The sequence below is a fragment of the Excalfactoria chinensis genome, chromosome Z (assembly GCF_039878825.1).
Source record: "Excalfactoria chinensis isolate bCotChi1 chromosome Z, bCotChi1.hap2, whole genome shotgun sequence".
Classification (NCBI taxonomy): Eukaryota; Metazoa; Chordata; class Aves; order Galliformes; family Phasianidae; genus Excalfactoria; species Excalfactoria chinensis.
Window position 1 is genome coordinate 6,967,150 of NC_092857.1, and position 15,817 is coordinate 6,982,966.

The following is a 15,817-nucleotide window of genomic DNA, read 5'->3' on the forward strand; positions in this document are numbered from 1 at the left end:
CAGCCAGCATCTCAGGCTCTGACGGGGATGCTTTGCTGGCTTCTAGCATGCACTTACTGCACCCCACCCTTAATGGACATTGCTCTGAGACCCCAAGAGTTGCCTGACATCTGCCCTCCACCACCCTCTACATAAGAAAATCCTCCAGTGCTCTTCTGCCCTCTTAAACTGCTGTGTATCTTGTGCCTGGAGTAGCTGCTCTACTAATAGAAGGTGAACTCTGATGAGGAAACAGATACAGAACCTACCATCTAATCCCATGCCATAGACAGTAGTAATCCTTTTAGTAGTGTGACATGAATGGTTAAAGCCAGTAAATGCCAGTTTCTGAAATCCTATATAATAGTGATGATCTGTCAGTTCCTAACCTTGTAGAGTTGTGTTGTGCCTCTGCAGTGTCCAGCCCTTGTATCCCTGACGTAGGTACCATACCATCTCCCAGAAATGTTGCCTTATCACCCAGCCTGGTGCTGGGCTGATAGTGCTGCAGATTTGCAAGGCTACGTGCCCATTTCCTCATTCAGATGTATGTTGCAGAATTAACGCAGGAGCGCAGTCGTGTATTCCCATGTTTCTCTTACAATCAAAGTGGAGAATTGAGGGGTTTTTTTTACATTTGGAGATGCTGCCACAGAAGTTGTCTGAATCCTCTCATAAGGTTGTAGTTTAGTTAAAGTCTAAGCCATCAGTATTAACAGATGTGGTTCCATCACACCTGCATAGTACAAAACATCTAGCCTGTTCCCATGAGGCTATGTCCAGCCAGGAAAACCCTCCAGACAATTTATTTATCTGGCTGTCCTTGCTTTTCTCTACAGACTCTCAAGGCCAGATTGAATGGCGCCTTTGGCAGCCTGATGGAGTGGCTGGCAATCCTGCCCATTGCCCACTGCAGGCAGCTGGAGCTGGATGATCTTCAAGGTCCCCTCCAACACAAGCCATTTGCTGATTCTTTGTGCTCTGACAAACTGGATAATAGTTAAGGCAGCAGATTAGCAAATGGAAGCAAGTCTGATCCCCTGATGTAATATCAGTGCAATATCTACTAGTTTTAGCAGAATATTCCAGATCGAAACTTCTTTGTTTCTGCAACAGTGTAGGTATTCCCTGATTTCCACTCAACTGGTTCTTCTCAGGTCTGCCCAGTGTCTCAGAGACCCTGTTTGTCTGGTTAAGCAGAACAGATTTATTTTAAGTTACTCTCATTTGTCCACTTGCAGGGTGAGAAAAGCATGCACCTCAGCAATGCCGCTGCACATGCCTCTTACCCACTTGGTTACTCTTCAGCTGTCAATGCATGTGCCCACCCAGGCTTTGCTGTTGAGATGTTTCCTGGGAGCACACGGCCATCACAATGTGGAACTCTCGACGACTGTCTGCACTTTCTCATTTCCATGCTCCAGAACAGGTTGATTGTGAATATCAATGAGGAGTTTGTAGATTAAACCACCAGCAAGACTTCCCAGTACTGGAGCTATGAGCGGCACCCACCACCAGTAATTTCCAGCCCTAAAATGAAACACAGGAGAGGCATCCAGTGAGCCACAGAGGAACTGCTGCCCTGCTGCTGTGAGGTGAGCTGAGTGCTAGGGCTAAGCTTCATGAGCAGAGGTGCCTGGTTCACACACTCAACCATCCAGATGGCTTCGGTAAATTCTGTATCTGTCAGTCTAATAGCTGGAAGGAAGGTAACTTTTGCCATTGGCCTGGGAAAGTGGCTCAGCATTGTCTTCATGAAAATGAGTGGCTGAGACAGGACAGAGACTCTGCTAATGCTTTCACCATGGAAAAAAGCTGTGGTGTGAAACCATCTTAGATTCTAGAAAGTAGATTCAGACATTTAAATTTAGGAAAGCTGTTCAGCAATCCAGCTGCAAGTACTTGCTTTCTGGTGAGCCAAATCATGGTCCCTCCAGTCACTGCAATAATCAGCTCAGTCTCTAGCTAAGAGGTAGATTGTTCCTAGTTTCTAAACTGAGATATCCAAATGTCAAAGTGAATCCTGTACTGGAGAATTGCATTATCCCAGATTATGTGTAGAGAAAGCATAGGGCTTCTCTATGCACAATATTTGATCTCTGGAAAGGAGAACCCACTTGAGGGGCACTCATTCCAAGGAAAATTGTTTAACACAAGACTAATCCATTGGGAACCAGCCTTGCACTCCAGTTGTACACAGGCTCCATGACTATATTATCTCGGGCTTTTGTCATTCCTAGATTGCTGTAGGGTGTGAAACCAGGTCACTCACGTGAAGACATCCACTCCCCATCCAGCCATTGCTGTGAAGATTCTTGGTGGCAGGTCCCGGGAGGGGTTTATGGCGTAGCCTGTGTTCATCCCCATCCCCATCCCGATGCCCAGAACCAGGATACCCGTGAGCAGAGCCTGTGTGCCTTTCAGGGCTTCGTTGTTTTTCTCATCATGGATGACCAGAACGCCCAAGAATAATATAAGCGTCGCCACAAACTGTAGGAGAAGGAAAAGGGAAACAAGTGAGGAGAGAAAGTGGAAAAGGCAGGTGGTTCCCACTCAGCAAAGAGAGACTTTCCAGACCAACTGAGCAGTTGGGATGATAAGTCATAAGGGACCCTAATGTTATTCCACCCTTGTAAGTGACTCTGAAAAAAAACACAAGTCATTTCCCAGTGAAAATGTGTCCACATCAACAACGAAAATATTCTAGAACTGACATAAGTTTCTCGGATCTGTCAGCGCCCTCCATCTTTCACATTAGGGGCATAGGTTATTTAAAGAACCTTTTGTTCAACAGACAAATAATGAGACAAATCTCATCATTCCTAGCAAGACTGATGGATTATATAGCTTGCTGCATCCACCCCGTTAAGAATGAAGGTAGATAATGGATTCTTATCTGGGAAACAGCATATCCTGTCTGGGACAACACACTGTAGGCAATCATAGATCTGCAGCGCCTAAGACATCAGTGACAATTGTTTGTATAGAGACGATGACTCCTGTCTTTATCTGCTTCAGAAAATGCAGGACCTTGGACTGCTTGTAAAGATACCACTAGAGCAGGAACCCTGTAGCTCTTGGTAGCACGTTTTCATTTTCACTTGGTTTCTCGTGCAGCAAGGCAATCATACACTCACAGGACACAGCACAGTCAGATGGTTATATGCAGAATCTCCAGCTCTCACCATCTTCCTGACTGTGCAGGCACAGCATCCTCAGCTCAGATACAAAAGCAGAAGCTTCTTAACCCAGACCCCCCCCTGACCCCATGGTTCTGCGCTCTTGCTCAGCTCTCAAGAAGCTTTGGACACTACTAGTCAGGCATCTGCTTGGATGGTGAGCTGCTTGTAGCAGAGTTGGTGACTGTGTCTGCGCGTGTAGAGCTGAGTCCCTTGCCCAAGGCCTGCTACCACCAACTTTTCCCAGCACACCACAGCCATCCCCACTGACCTCAGTGAAAAAGCTCCCCGATAAGGACATATAGGGAGCAGGATAAGTAGAGAAGATCGAGGCTGTGGCAGTTGGTCCTGTCACCGTAAAATTCCCCTTGGTGTAGTCATACAGTGCATCTAGGAGAGATGAGAATTACAGGAATAAGGACAGTGGCCAGCACAGAGTTCATCACACACAGCATGTTCACAAGTCCACCCACTGCAGTCAGCAAAGACGCAAGGAGAGGCAATGAGAGATAGCCAGGATGGAGTCAGCACACCCCTTGAAGGGCACAGTCTCAGTGGTATCTGTCACCACAGACTTTAGCCTGCAGCTACTTCTTTATGCAGGCCAACTCCCTATCCCTGCTCAGAGATACGGGGCTGGATGCTCCAGGTGCACAGTGGCCTCCATTTCTCACAAAGTGAGGCATGCTGGAGACAACCACTGTTGGGTCCTCTGCTCATAAACATGAGTTGCTGTCCTATTTTCCACAGAACACAGCTCTAGCTGTAGCTGATTCTTGGTAACACAGCTAACAGAAGCCTTTGCAGGCCTTTTGCTGACAAAATGCATATTTTCAATCTTTTTCTTCATATATATGTTTTTTAACAAAATTGCCAGTCTTGAGACAGGTTTTGGCAGTGGGAATGCCCCGTGCAAAAGGAGGGGTGTTCTCCAGGAACACCCTTACCAAGGATACCTTGGCCCTGCCCTGGCCTCAAGCCATAAAAGTCTGGCCGATGATCCAAGAGGTGATGATTGCCACCCAGACATCACACTGGACAGAAAAGACTGTACTTGTTACCTGCCATTACCTGCTGTAACAGGAAACATCTTTGATGAACTGTGAGTTGAGAATGAAAAGGTGCCCGCAGTAACCCCTGTGATACAGACGTAACCATACCATAGTAGAGTCCAAAGATGGTGGCTGCTGCCATAAAGGAGCCCAGGAACTGGCCAACCAGGTAAGCTGGAAGTTTTCTCCAGGGGAGGTTTCCAAAAACACAGTGTGTGAGAGTGATGGCAGCATTCAGGTGAGCTCCTGCAAAACCACAAAGGAGAGATGCATTGGCCCTGTTGCACCTGATTTGGAGCATGCCCTATACCCCACGTCCCAGAGCAGAGACTCAGACCTTGCTCCAGAACAGCAAACATCAAGACTCTACCAGGGCAGGTGTCCCTCCTGTACAAATGCAAAACTGACTCCTTTCCTTTGGCAGCTGAGTGATGCAGGGAGGGAGTCCCTTGTGCCAGTTCTTTTGGAGTTCGACATCCTGTGCTTAGCTCTCTGGAGAGCACAGGTTGTCTCCAGAGAGACAGTCATCTCACCCGTCAAAGGCAGCTTTCTTGGTCCTCTCCTGTAGGAACTTCCCTTAGATCAACTTAAAGAGATCCCAAACCTTAGACTCATCACCCCCAGGGTACAGGTAGGTGAGCCGTATTGTGTCTCAAACAATGAAAAAAAGCCTTCTGAAAACATCTGAAAATGTCTGATCCTGACAGAGCAGGTCTCTCCAGCTGATGCGGAGCTGTGGACATTAGCACATTTGGCAGCAAAGTAATGAGGCACTGGGGAAACAAACTGCAGAATCAATCACATTTGCAAAGCAAATCCTGCATGGTGGTGTCAGCAGGGACTTAGCTCTTGGAAGGCACTGCAGCAATGAGTTACTAGGATGGTCTCTTCTGCAGACTACAGTTACAGCAGAGCTCTCAAGCAGACACAGTCCCTCCACTGTAGGGGACTGGACTGCATTTCCTTACAACTTTCAGCACACAGCTTTCTCCCTCCATAGATTTGGAAAGGGCTAAGATCCAGACCAAGGCCATCCCATCAAAGTGCAGGACAGAGTGAGGCAAAGTGTGCATACCGCCTGCTGCCATCCCACAGCTGCAACAGAAATGGGGGGAGATCTCTTTCTTCAAACTTCTCTGGTCCTCTGTGTGGATGACCAGCCACTTCAGGGGTCACAAGAAGCATCTTGTGACACAAATGAAGCCAAATCACAATGTTCAGGAGCCCCTATTGGCCCCAGTGCCGCCCTACTGCTGGCTGAGCTGAGACCTCCCTTGCTCAGCCCACTTCTCCCAGCATGTCTCCACAGCTTGTCCGGGGAGCTGAAAGCTGACTCTCTGCACAGAAAAATAGACATCTCCGTGTCCTTGGACACCTCTGTGATCCAGAGGTTCAAGAGCAAGGTCTTACTTGCCTTAATTTTCTGCCCACTAGAGCCCTTAATCACTTAACTTGGTGCAAATGAATGCAGAGATTGCACAAGTCAAAGGTAATGCTCTGTCATGTGAAAGATATCACCCTATGGCCCCGAAGCACCACTTCCTGAAACACCACCCCCTGAGTTTGCAGGGGGGGTGCCTGGTGTGAGTGATAAGGAGAAAATTTCCATACTATTCCTTGTTGCAACATCAACAGTAAAGCTTTCACTTGCAATAAATGATTTACTTCCCCGTGGGTCATGTTGGCAGCATGCTGACAAATCTCCTTATCTCCTGGGCCACGTTCTGATGGCATAGCCCAAGTGCCTAATGTGGGCACTGCTGAAATGTAACTCCACTGACTGCAAGAGAGGTGAGGGCTGCATCTCTGCCGTTCTCCTGCCCCACTTGCCTCTGCCCATCCCCAACGATAAGCAGGAAGTCCCAAGAATACCCAGTGCATGTCCTGCCCTGCTTTGGTGGAGCCCTGAGGGAACAGTGGACTCTAATTCCTCTCATAAGCAATGTGGGAACATCTTTCTTTGCAGTCTGTTTGTTCTGTTTAGCCTTCATACTGGGCAGCCCCGTAACCCTGGCTCTGACAGCCAAGTTGTGCAGAAGAGCTACAGGAGCCTCATGTGGACCATCACCCCATGCACCCTCTCACTCAGCCCAGAACACACGTTCAGAGTCAGCGTAGTGTCAGTACACAAGGACTGCCCCTGCTGCTCCTGACCTGGCTGTGCATTGTGACCCCCTCAGAGCTGCCTCCCCACCAAGGACTTGGCTGTGATCACTGGATCACAAGGCTGACCCCATGACAGCTACGGTTCACCACACCTGTTCTGCTCTTCTCTGGAGAAGAGGGGCTGAAGGTTTGTATTTTTTTTGCAGGGTAGACCAGAGCCCCTCCATGCAGTGCCATCACCCACTGCTCTGCAACCTTTATAGACATAGAGACTATGCTCAGGTGTCTTACCAGAGATGCCTCCAGCTGCGTGGATCCCTATGGTGACCCCAATGCCAAATCCCAAGTTGATGCTCAGATGCTGCCCAAATTGTCCTTTTCCTAATACGACTTGTGCCACAGAGGATAAGCCCAAGACCTAGTGCATAGAACATAAAGAGGGAAAGGGGTGTTAAAGTAATGTTGTTGCCATGGTGGATTGAGTGTCCTTGTTGCTTTTTCTGCAATACCAATAATCCTTCAAAAATGGGAAGAGTTTAAGGTGCCTGTGGCCAGGAGATCAAGTGAAAATGACCCCTTCTCTCCAAAAACTGAGCAGGAGCTTGAGTACCCCTCACTGGTACACATTCCATCACACCAAACCTCTGTGTTTTACTTTAGTCTTCATTTGACATTAGGAAACAAAACCCAGACACGATGTCCAAGGCGCACACAAGGTGGCACGTTGTTCTTGGAGCACAAGGGCTACGAGCCTGGGGACCTTCACCACAGCCACCCCAACACAGGGGCCTCTGCTGTATGGACGGAGGGTGGGCAAGTTCTTGTCATCTTTCCTTTCCTGGTGTGAAGTTTATTGACCAGAAAAAAAGGAAAAAAAAGTAGTTTAGGCAACACGCAGCTGTTTGCCAAACTCAGCTCTAATTTTGGTAACCTGTTTCAGCCAGAAACTAGGAAATGAATTCCGGTTGAAGGTTTTGACATGCATACTTTTCACTTTGAAAACAACCCATTTCAATATTTTTGTGGTGACTGAAAGGAAACTGGAAAATAAAGTAAAAAGAAACGCAAACACTCTCCAGCAGGAAAGGACATATTTAAGAAATTGCTCTGGCCGTAAGATTAATTCCGTTTCAGTCATCCCGTGTGGTCAGAGGTTGGAAAATTCAGTTCTTGCACAGTTGTAATACTCAAACCTGGAGAAGGACAAAGCTTCTCTTGAGGTCTCTGCATCTCCAACCTCGTAGGGCTTGGAAAGCACACCCTGTACCATCTAACTTCTGCTCTGGCCTGTCCTGCTTTGATTTAAATCTTTACTGGCTGCTGTGCGTGGATTCAAATTTTATCTCATGTGTCTGCTCTCCCTTTCAGACATCTCCCGAATCCACTGCCCCCCAGACACTCTGCTCTTATCTCCCTTGTGTACACAGACCACACTCTGCGTTCTGCATGGGGCTGCGGCCTCAGCGTGGGACCTCCTTTCTATCCCTGATGTCCCTCAGCAACTGCAAAACCCTTATGAAAACTCTGCTGACTCATTTCTGAGTTTTTCCAAAGCCAGATCCAGAAGACAAATGCACAAAGCTCAGGTTTGGCAGGATGGTATGCAGAGCAAGGAGGGCAGGGCAGGAGCCCTGGCTATTAGAGCTCAGCAACACTACCCTGGGGAAAAAAATAAACAAATAAAAGTCAGGACAGGGCAGTGAACCTATTTCTCAGCACAGACCAAAACCTCTGGTCCCCTATTCTCACAGGCACAAAGTAGACATTTTTTCCTGCCTCTCCATTCTTCATGCCATTTGCTCCTGATGCCTTATTCCCTCCTGTAGGAAAATCACTTATTCATTAAAAGAGCCCTTGTCTGTATACCATCCTTCCAACAAAACCCAGCCAGGACTCCAAGAGATGCAACCAGCACATTTCCAGCTGCACTGAGGACCATGGAGTTGCTGGAGGGTCAGATGCTGGATGCTGCTTGTCATCAGTCCTAGATGGGGACAGTGTACAGCATCCCTTCTCCTGTTCTGTTCCCTTATGGGGCTCAGTGAGGAAAGGGCTAGAACGGGATAAGAGCTCCAAAATCTCCCTTGAACTGTCCTACTACAAAGGATTGTCTCCTCCCTATACTGAATGCCCCGGCAGGGCCCCTCAGACTTGTTCTTTATGACGTGGGGCATCCAGACACTGAAGAGAAGAAAGGGAGCAGAAAGACAAATGGTTTGCTCAGCTCAGCTGGGGAGTCACAGCAATCTGCACTCTGACTTCCAATGTGTGCAAAACTACCTGTGTGGCAGGAGTGAACCTCAAGGGGCAGGATGTGCAGTAAGATGTGATGAGAAGAAAGCATCCTTTGCACATACAGTCGTTGCCAAAGGAAATAAGGAATGATGTCTGTGAGGACAGGTGTGTCTGAGGGCCCCCATGCTCAAACTAACTTTATCTTCCTCCTCTACAAATGCCTTGAAGCATGAGTTATTTGGATTATTCCCCGTTCCCTATCTGGCCCTAAGTGCTGCTCTCAAACCAGAAGTGCTACAGGTGTGGAGCCCTCAGTACAAGAAAGACATGGAGCTGTTGGAAAGGGTCCAGAGGAGAGAGACGAAGATGATCGGGGGACTGGAGCACCTCCCCTATGAGGACAGGCTGAGGGAGCTGGGCTTGTTCAGCCTGGAGAAAAGAAGGCTGCGGGGTGACCTCATTGCAGCCTTTCAGTACCTGAAGGGAACCTACACCCAGGAGGGGAGTAAACTCTTTGAAAGGGCTGATAATAGCAGGACTAGGGGAAATGGATTTAAGTTGAAAGAGGGTAGATTTAGGTTGGATGTTAGGGGGAAGTTCTTTACTAGGAGAGTGGTGAGGTCCTGGAACAGGCTGCCCAGGGAGGCTGTGGATGCCCTGTCCTTGGAGGTGTTCAAGGCCAGGTTGGATGGGGCCCTGGGCAACCTGGTCTAGTAAACATGGAAGTTTGGTGGCCCTGCCCAGCAGGGGGGTTGGAACTTCATGATCCTTGAGGTCCCTTCCAACATGGGGCATTCTGTCATTCTGTGAAGACCAGGTGTGGTAAATTGGCACAGACCTTTGCAGAGAGGAAACCTTGTTCTGCTGTGTTACTCCAATGCACAAAGGCTCTAAACTTGGTGGGCACAGCACCGCTAACAGAGATCGATTATGACTGGAAAGCCTGCCTTCCTCACCATCTTCCCCTAAGTATCTCCAAGCAGCCCAAAAGCTCAAAACCACTTCACTTCTTCTGTGTGTAACAGATGCCTCAAGCAAGAGGAGAGTTTCTGTATGAGAGAAGCACCATTCATTTGCCAGCACGTAACAGCTGTAAGCAGAATCCTGCCTGCAGGCCATGTGCTGCAGGCACCTGCTCAGACCACCCCATTCTTTCCAGCATGGTTGGAAGAAAAGCATCAGCTGCAGCACCACCAGAGGGTAACAGCCTGTTGCTGAGCAGCCCTGAGGATGTGATAGGAAACCTCAGACCTTACAGGTTTCTGCTGCAAATGCTGCCTTCACTCGTGCTGCACACACACACATCAGGGCACACCTCCTCCTTACCATCAGCAAGTACATTCCCAGTGCTTCTGCCAGCAGCTGCTTGACGGAGCTGCTACGGATTGTCAGCATCTTCTGAATCTTCTCCAGCATTTTGCTCTCTGGCTCCAGCCTGCAGCTGTGCAGAAGATCCTGTTGTGACAGCACACTTCATTGCACTGAGCTGTTACCCTTTGAAACTTGGCACCTTCCCTTCACCCTCAGACACCTTCATTCATTTGGTTAAAGATGAACAAGCCAATAAAGTAGCTGCAAGCTTCAACACTTCCACACACAGACACCATCCTTTTAAAACTAAATGGTGAGCATGCAATGTTCCTGCCAGCAGAGTGCTGCGATCTCTTGAGTCTCTGCCCATCTCCCGAGCAATGGGGCTGTAGACTGTTGTGCTCCTAAGGCCACTTTCTTTCTCCACAGCCTTACAATCATAGAATTATGGTATTACCAAGGTTGGAAAAGACCTCCAAGGTCATACAGTCCAACCATCTGCCTACCACGAATATTTCCCCATGCACCATATCCCTTAATACAACATCTAAATGTTTCTTTAACAGCTCTGGGGACAGTGCTGAACAGGAACTGTGGTGGTGCTCTGCACTATAACCCTCTAGCTGATGGTTTGGTGCCATTTTGCTTAACAGGATGGATTAGGTCCATTTGCTGGCGCTTGGCAGGATGGCTTGGTGCACGCTTAGTCTGTGGTGAGGATGCTCTACCCAGAGGTGATGTGCAGCTCTGCCGGTGTCTGGGCAAAGCACAACACCTTGGATGTTGCATCAGGTTGAACATTTGCTCTCCCTGCACACACTCGTGCCCATGGCTCCAGCAGTGCCACCAGAAAGCCACACAGCAGCCTCTGCATGGGGGCAGGAGAGACCAGTCTGCAAGACTAAGGGGTGGGCACCTCCAGCCTCACCATGTGCCAGAGCCCTCACACTCCTGTTTCTCCCTCTACCTGCTTTCCCTCTGCTTATCCCCCTGCCTACTAATTGCTCCTCCCTGACCACAGTTGTCTCTAAAACCCTGCCGATCACCCTTTGCTTTGTGTCCTTCCAAACACACTGAAGTCTCAATACCTTTTCCTGTGAGCTGTGCCTGACTTTTGGTTGATTTTCTCCACCTTTCTCTTAACCTGCAGCTTCTCAGTGTTTTTCTGTAAGGGATGCTCTGCAAGAGCCACCAGCAGCTGCCCTGATGGGGACAGAGCACTCAGCCCACACTGCCCTCCCCTCTGCGATACCACACTGCCAAAGTTCATGATCCATTCTCTCACTTGTAGGACTGAGCATCTGTAAGAAAGAACCTGGGAAGATGCTTCTCCTCTCACCTCTGCAGGTGATTGGCTTGCAGCAGGGAAGGGCCCCATTTACTGGGGTAAGCCCAGGAGATCTCACAGCATTTCTCAGATGGAAGAGGGTAAAGTCAGTCCATACCCACAGCCAGACCTGCAGCTTCACTTCTGACCCCTGGATTGTCCTTCAAGCAGACTCCTCTTACAGCAAGACAGTTATTACATCTCTGAAAAGCTTTTCTCTGGTATTCAAGCCTTAACTACGGGCACCTCTACATATCCAAATTCATGCTGAAGGATGAGGAAATGTTTTCTGTGAATGCTGGTCTCCCACGGACAAGGACTCTTATCAGAAAAAAACAAGGTTTGGTGTAGCAGTAGAATTTACAGCACAATCACTGAAACTGCCAGCAAATCCAATAACACTCCAGCCTGATTCTGGACTGCCATCACTAGTCACAGTGGCACTGGATGTGCCTCTCACCACTGCCTGCCCTCCTACATGACTTGTTCCACAAGATGGCATTGAGGCATTAATTTTTTCACCTAAAAGGATTCCTCTGTCAGATGCTGAGTATGTGAGAATCTTCAAGTTCAGTTTTGTTCTGTTTTAATACATTTGCTTACATGAAATGAAGGCAGCCTGCTAATGAGACGAAAATGATGAAACCATTCTGTGAGTCCCTCAGGGCAGAGTACCATCATACAAAACCAACATGTGTGAAACTGAACCTGTCAGCCTCCTCCTTATCGTGAGCAGAGAAAAAACAGACAGCTCCAAAAGGCAATCCATCCCCACCTAAAATAAGCATCTGAGACCAAATCTGTGAGTCAGACCATCAGCTGGCATCCCTTGGTGTCTGTGGTGGGAACCCTGCAGAGGTGCACAGCAAGAGATGGGCTGCCCCAGCTATCTGCACCCAGCTGAGGTGACCTGGTGAGTCAGCCAGGGGCTGGGAGCAGAGCTGCGGTCACCCAGCGTGGCTTGTTAATGCTTTCCTGGCTTCACACACCTGCAGGGATAGCAAGGGGCTCTGGGGTCATCAAAAAGCCCCCTGACAGTATGAACATCTCCCCTTCCCTTTCCTGACCTGACTTGTCGCCATTTCAGGTGTAAGGGCTTTTTGCTCCTACTTCTGGTGGAAGCCTTTTACCAGACCTTTACTCTGTGAAGATTAGAGAGTTTCTTCTAACTCCCAGCCTCAGAATCATGTTCCAACCATGCTCGTGTGCCAGCATCAGCCCAACACAGCCATAAGTTAACTCTTCTTACAAGCACCATCCTGCAAGGTTTTCCTGTAAGCTTTATCAGAACGGCATGCTCTCTCTCAGCTCCATTCTGCTCCTGATGCTTACCTTTACTTACTCACCTCTTGAAACTTCACTCAGTGTTGGCTCACTGAAAATGTACGTTTTCCATCACACATTAAACCATCACTTGCGAACATAAATCCGTTTTCTTCCTTAGGGCAGGTACACTTCCAGCACTAGTAGCAGAGGTCTCAGTTTGGAGAGGAAGGTCTCAGCAGAGCATTCTGGTATAGTCAAGGCCCACCTTTAGTACTGATGTAGACACAAATCATGCTGAAGAGTCAGGCTAACCCCTCCCCGGGTTTGGATGAGCCCCCATAGACTCCAATGCTGTCACACTTCCACAAGGAGAAACCGTTCTCGCTTGGTTTGACAGCGCACATTTCCTCTGCACTCAGGAGCTCATTTATCTCTTAATTGTGCTAATCAACAGCTGGCACACTGCCAGTCCATTAGCCCTGCTGGTGGAGTATTAACTTCTCCCCAGAGAATGAGAGGAGCTGAGCAGACAGCACAGCAGAGGAGCTCCTCACAGTGGATAAGAGCAGCTGACTACTCCACCAGACCAAGGGAAGGTGCCGGGGTTAGCTCTGGCACCAAGACTTCTCCAGGCACCTTTAGGAATCAAGGCAGAGCCCTGATCCCAATGGGAAGGGGCTGCTGGGCCATTTGTCCATAACTGCATCCGGGCTGCATGCACAATGCATCAGTGCGAGGACAAAAGTTGAAGCAGTTTCCCAGACCTCGGGAAAGCTGAATTTGGCATGGCTAAGTCTCAGAGAGACTTGTACAGCACAGGTACTACCTGAGCTGCAACAGCTGCCTCGTGACATACCCCAGAGCACTGTCAATCTATGGTCTCCCACCTAATGATTAGGGTTCATCTCCTTCTCTGCAGATGGCAGACACTGAGACACCTGGCATTGATTTCCCAGCAGATGAGTTTACTCTCCAAATATTAGCACCATTCCCACCTCCAGGACACCAGCATCCACCTTCTGCATCACTGCCCCTTGCCCCACAGCTGGCTGAAGGTGCATCACCTGCACGTGCCATCAGCACACCCACACCTTCTGCACCAGTTGCACCAAAGAATGCCATCATCTCCAGTCCTAAAGGGGCTTTTCCAACCAGCTCCCCATGAAGCACAGCCCACTTCCAGCTCCTCTCCCAGTCACTGCTTTCCCCACTGTAGTTTGTGACTCCCACTCCTGGAGCAACCATTGCCCAGCAGGTCATGACACATGACCTGTTTTGATTCTCTTCATGGGCCCCTCTGTGTAAAATAAGAACAGGTCTTACCATGCCAGGCAGGGCTGAGAACTGAGGACGGAGGGATGCGGCTCTATATGAGTGGGAACTTGCTCCAGTAAACAGCCCTTCTCCTCAATCTTCAAGGGAATGGTGCTGGGGATTAGAGCCTCCCTGCTCCAGACTGCTAAAGCTCACTCATCCAGACATAATCTGCAGGGTGGTTGTGTCAGCAGGAGAGGAATTATTTGACTCCCGATGCTCATTAGGGAGTGAGTATGGCCGTCTGAGAATGGGTAGCATGGGGTTCTACTCACCCCCTTGTTGCGCAACAAAGCAGAGGTCACCAGAGTTCTGACCCCCACCCTGCTTAACTCTCTGCTATGGTGGGCTACCATCCCCTCCTGCCTTCTGTCTGGCTTTTCAGGCAGAGCTGTGTCATTTTTTACGTGCTGTAGAGCGTGGCGATTTGTGTGACCACACAGGTTTCCTCCTGGACAAAGTCTTTGACAACTCATGTTTTAACAGAGAGCAAAACCAGGGCACAGCGACACCTGTACCAATGGTATCATGATGCCATGGTACCAGGTATCAGTGATGACCATGGGAGGCTTAGGCAGGACTTCAGCCAAGGTCATGCCACATCACCTTCTGCTGTCATGCCGCAGTCACTGCTCATGCTGACACACATCTGAGGGCACCATATCCCCACAGCCTGTTCAGGGCTGGGCTACCACCATGTCCCTGTGTGTGCCATCAGCCCCTGCCCACCCTCGTCCCACTGCAGCGTTCCCCCAGCCCCATGGGGAGAGCTGAGAGCTCTGAGGATTCAAACATTCCTGCTGAGCTTTCAGCTCAGTTCTGTTTTCAATCCAAAGATAAGACAAAAGCAGGAAAACCGTGAGGTTCACAGGTCATCATCATGCTGGAGATAAGAGGAACCTGGCTTTTTCCTGTGCACGCCCATGCTCTGAAAGACAGAGATTAAAGGTGAAAAGATGCAGGCTGAGGGAGAGACTCAGTGAACTGAATGAGAGTTGAGAAAGTAACTGGTGATGTTCATCAGAGCCCACACTGCAGCTCAGGTTTTATGCACTTGGGAGTAAGACCATTTTTATCTATACCCAAAGAAACAGAATTCATTTTGCAGGACTCCCCACCTTCAAATGGAGATAACGTCTGGTTTCTTCTGCCAGAGGCTATATTTCATTTGGGGACAGAGAAACAAGAGTTTCTGTAACTAATTTTCATGTATAAAATACACTGCAGAGTGCCGGGAGGTGGCTGGATGGCATGTAGGCAGTCTCCTGGAGCCTGGTTATGCTCAGCTGTGAGGAATTCGCAGTTTAATTAGAAACTGAAGATTAGACTGCAAGAGAAGAAGAAGGAACCAATTTGTTGTGAAGACAGACCTAAATGCAGCTGTAGTTCTAGCATCCCCGGGCCCCTTGTTGCCAGCAGCAGAAAATGTGTTATCCTTTATGACACCCACCAGAGTGTCAAACACCATCCAGTGCTGGCATGACTCACACCAGCAGCAAGCAATGCCTGCCACCAGGGATCTGTCTTTACTATCTCCATAGGGATGGAATGCCTGGGAAACGGGTGGCCAAGGTGGTCTTCTCACATCTGCCCCATCCTGGAGGGCTGCTGGCAGCACAGACGTGAAGGAATCCAAAGGAAACCCCCGATAAGCTCTCACTATCACAGTGAGGAGATGCCACAAATTCCTTGAAGACATGCACTAATCCCCTTGGACTCTGCCCAGCTTCTCCCAGCGTCCCAGTGAGCTCTACAGGCATTGTAAAACAGTGGAGGTCTGGTTCTGTACTGGCCTAACCCCATCATCCTTACGCCCTCCCCTTGCCCCGTTGGCTGCTCTCATGCTTTCTTGGAAGATAGAAAAGTAGAGCCAGGCGTGATGGACAGAATAAGTCATTTGTCCTGGCTCACATAGTTTCGCAGCACAAGTCCTGCACAGCAGCAAAACTGACAGCTCCACAAACCAGTCCTCATGGAGCAAAGGCACCAACACGCAGCCTGCTCTCCAATCCTGCTCCGATTCACACAGCCTACCAGAAAATGTCATG

General features: G+C 49.0%; 1 protein-coding gene across 1 annotated transcript; it reads right to left on the reverse strand.

The window, feature by feature from the left end:
• Positions 1–1,349: 1,349 nt before the first annotated feature.
• On the reverse strand, positions 1,350–9,967 carry LOC140263893 (aquaporin-7-like). Its single transcript, XM_072359206.1, has 6 exons — positions 9,878–9,967; positions 6,608–6,734; positions 4,319–4,456; positions 3,430–3,548; positions 2,252–2,469; positions 1,350–1,509 (listed from the first exon to the last, which is right to left on the reverse strand). The coding sequence occupies exons 1-6, from the start codon at positions 9,965–9,967 to the stop codon at positions 1,350–1,352; spliced, it is 852 nt and encodes a 283-aa protein (XP_072215307.1).
• Positions 9,968–15,817: the final 5,850 nt, after the last annotated feature.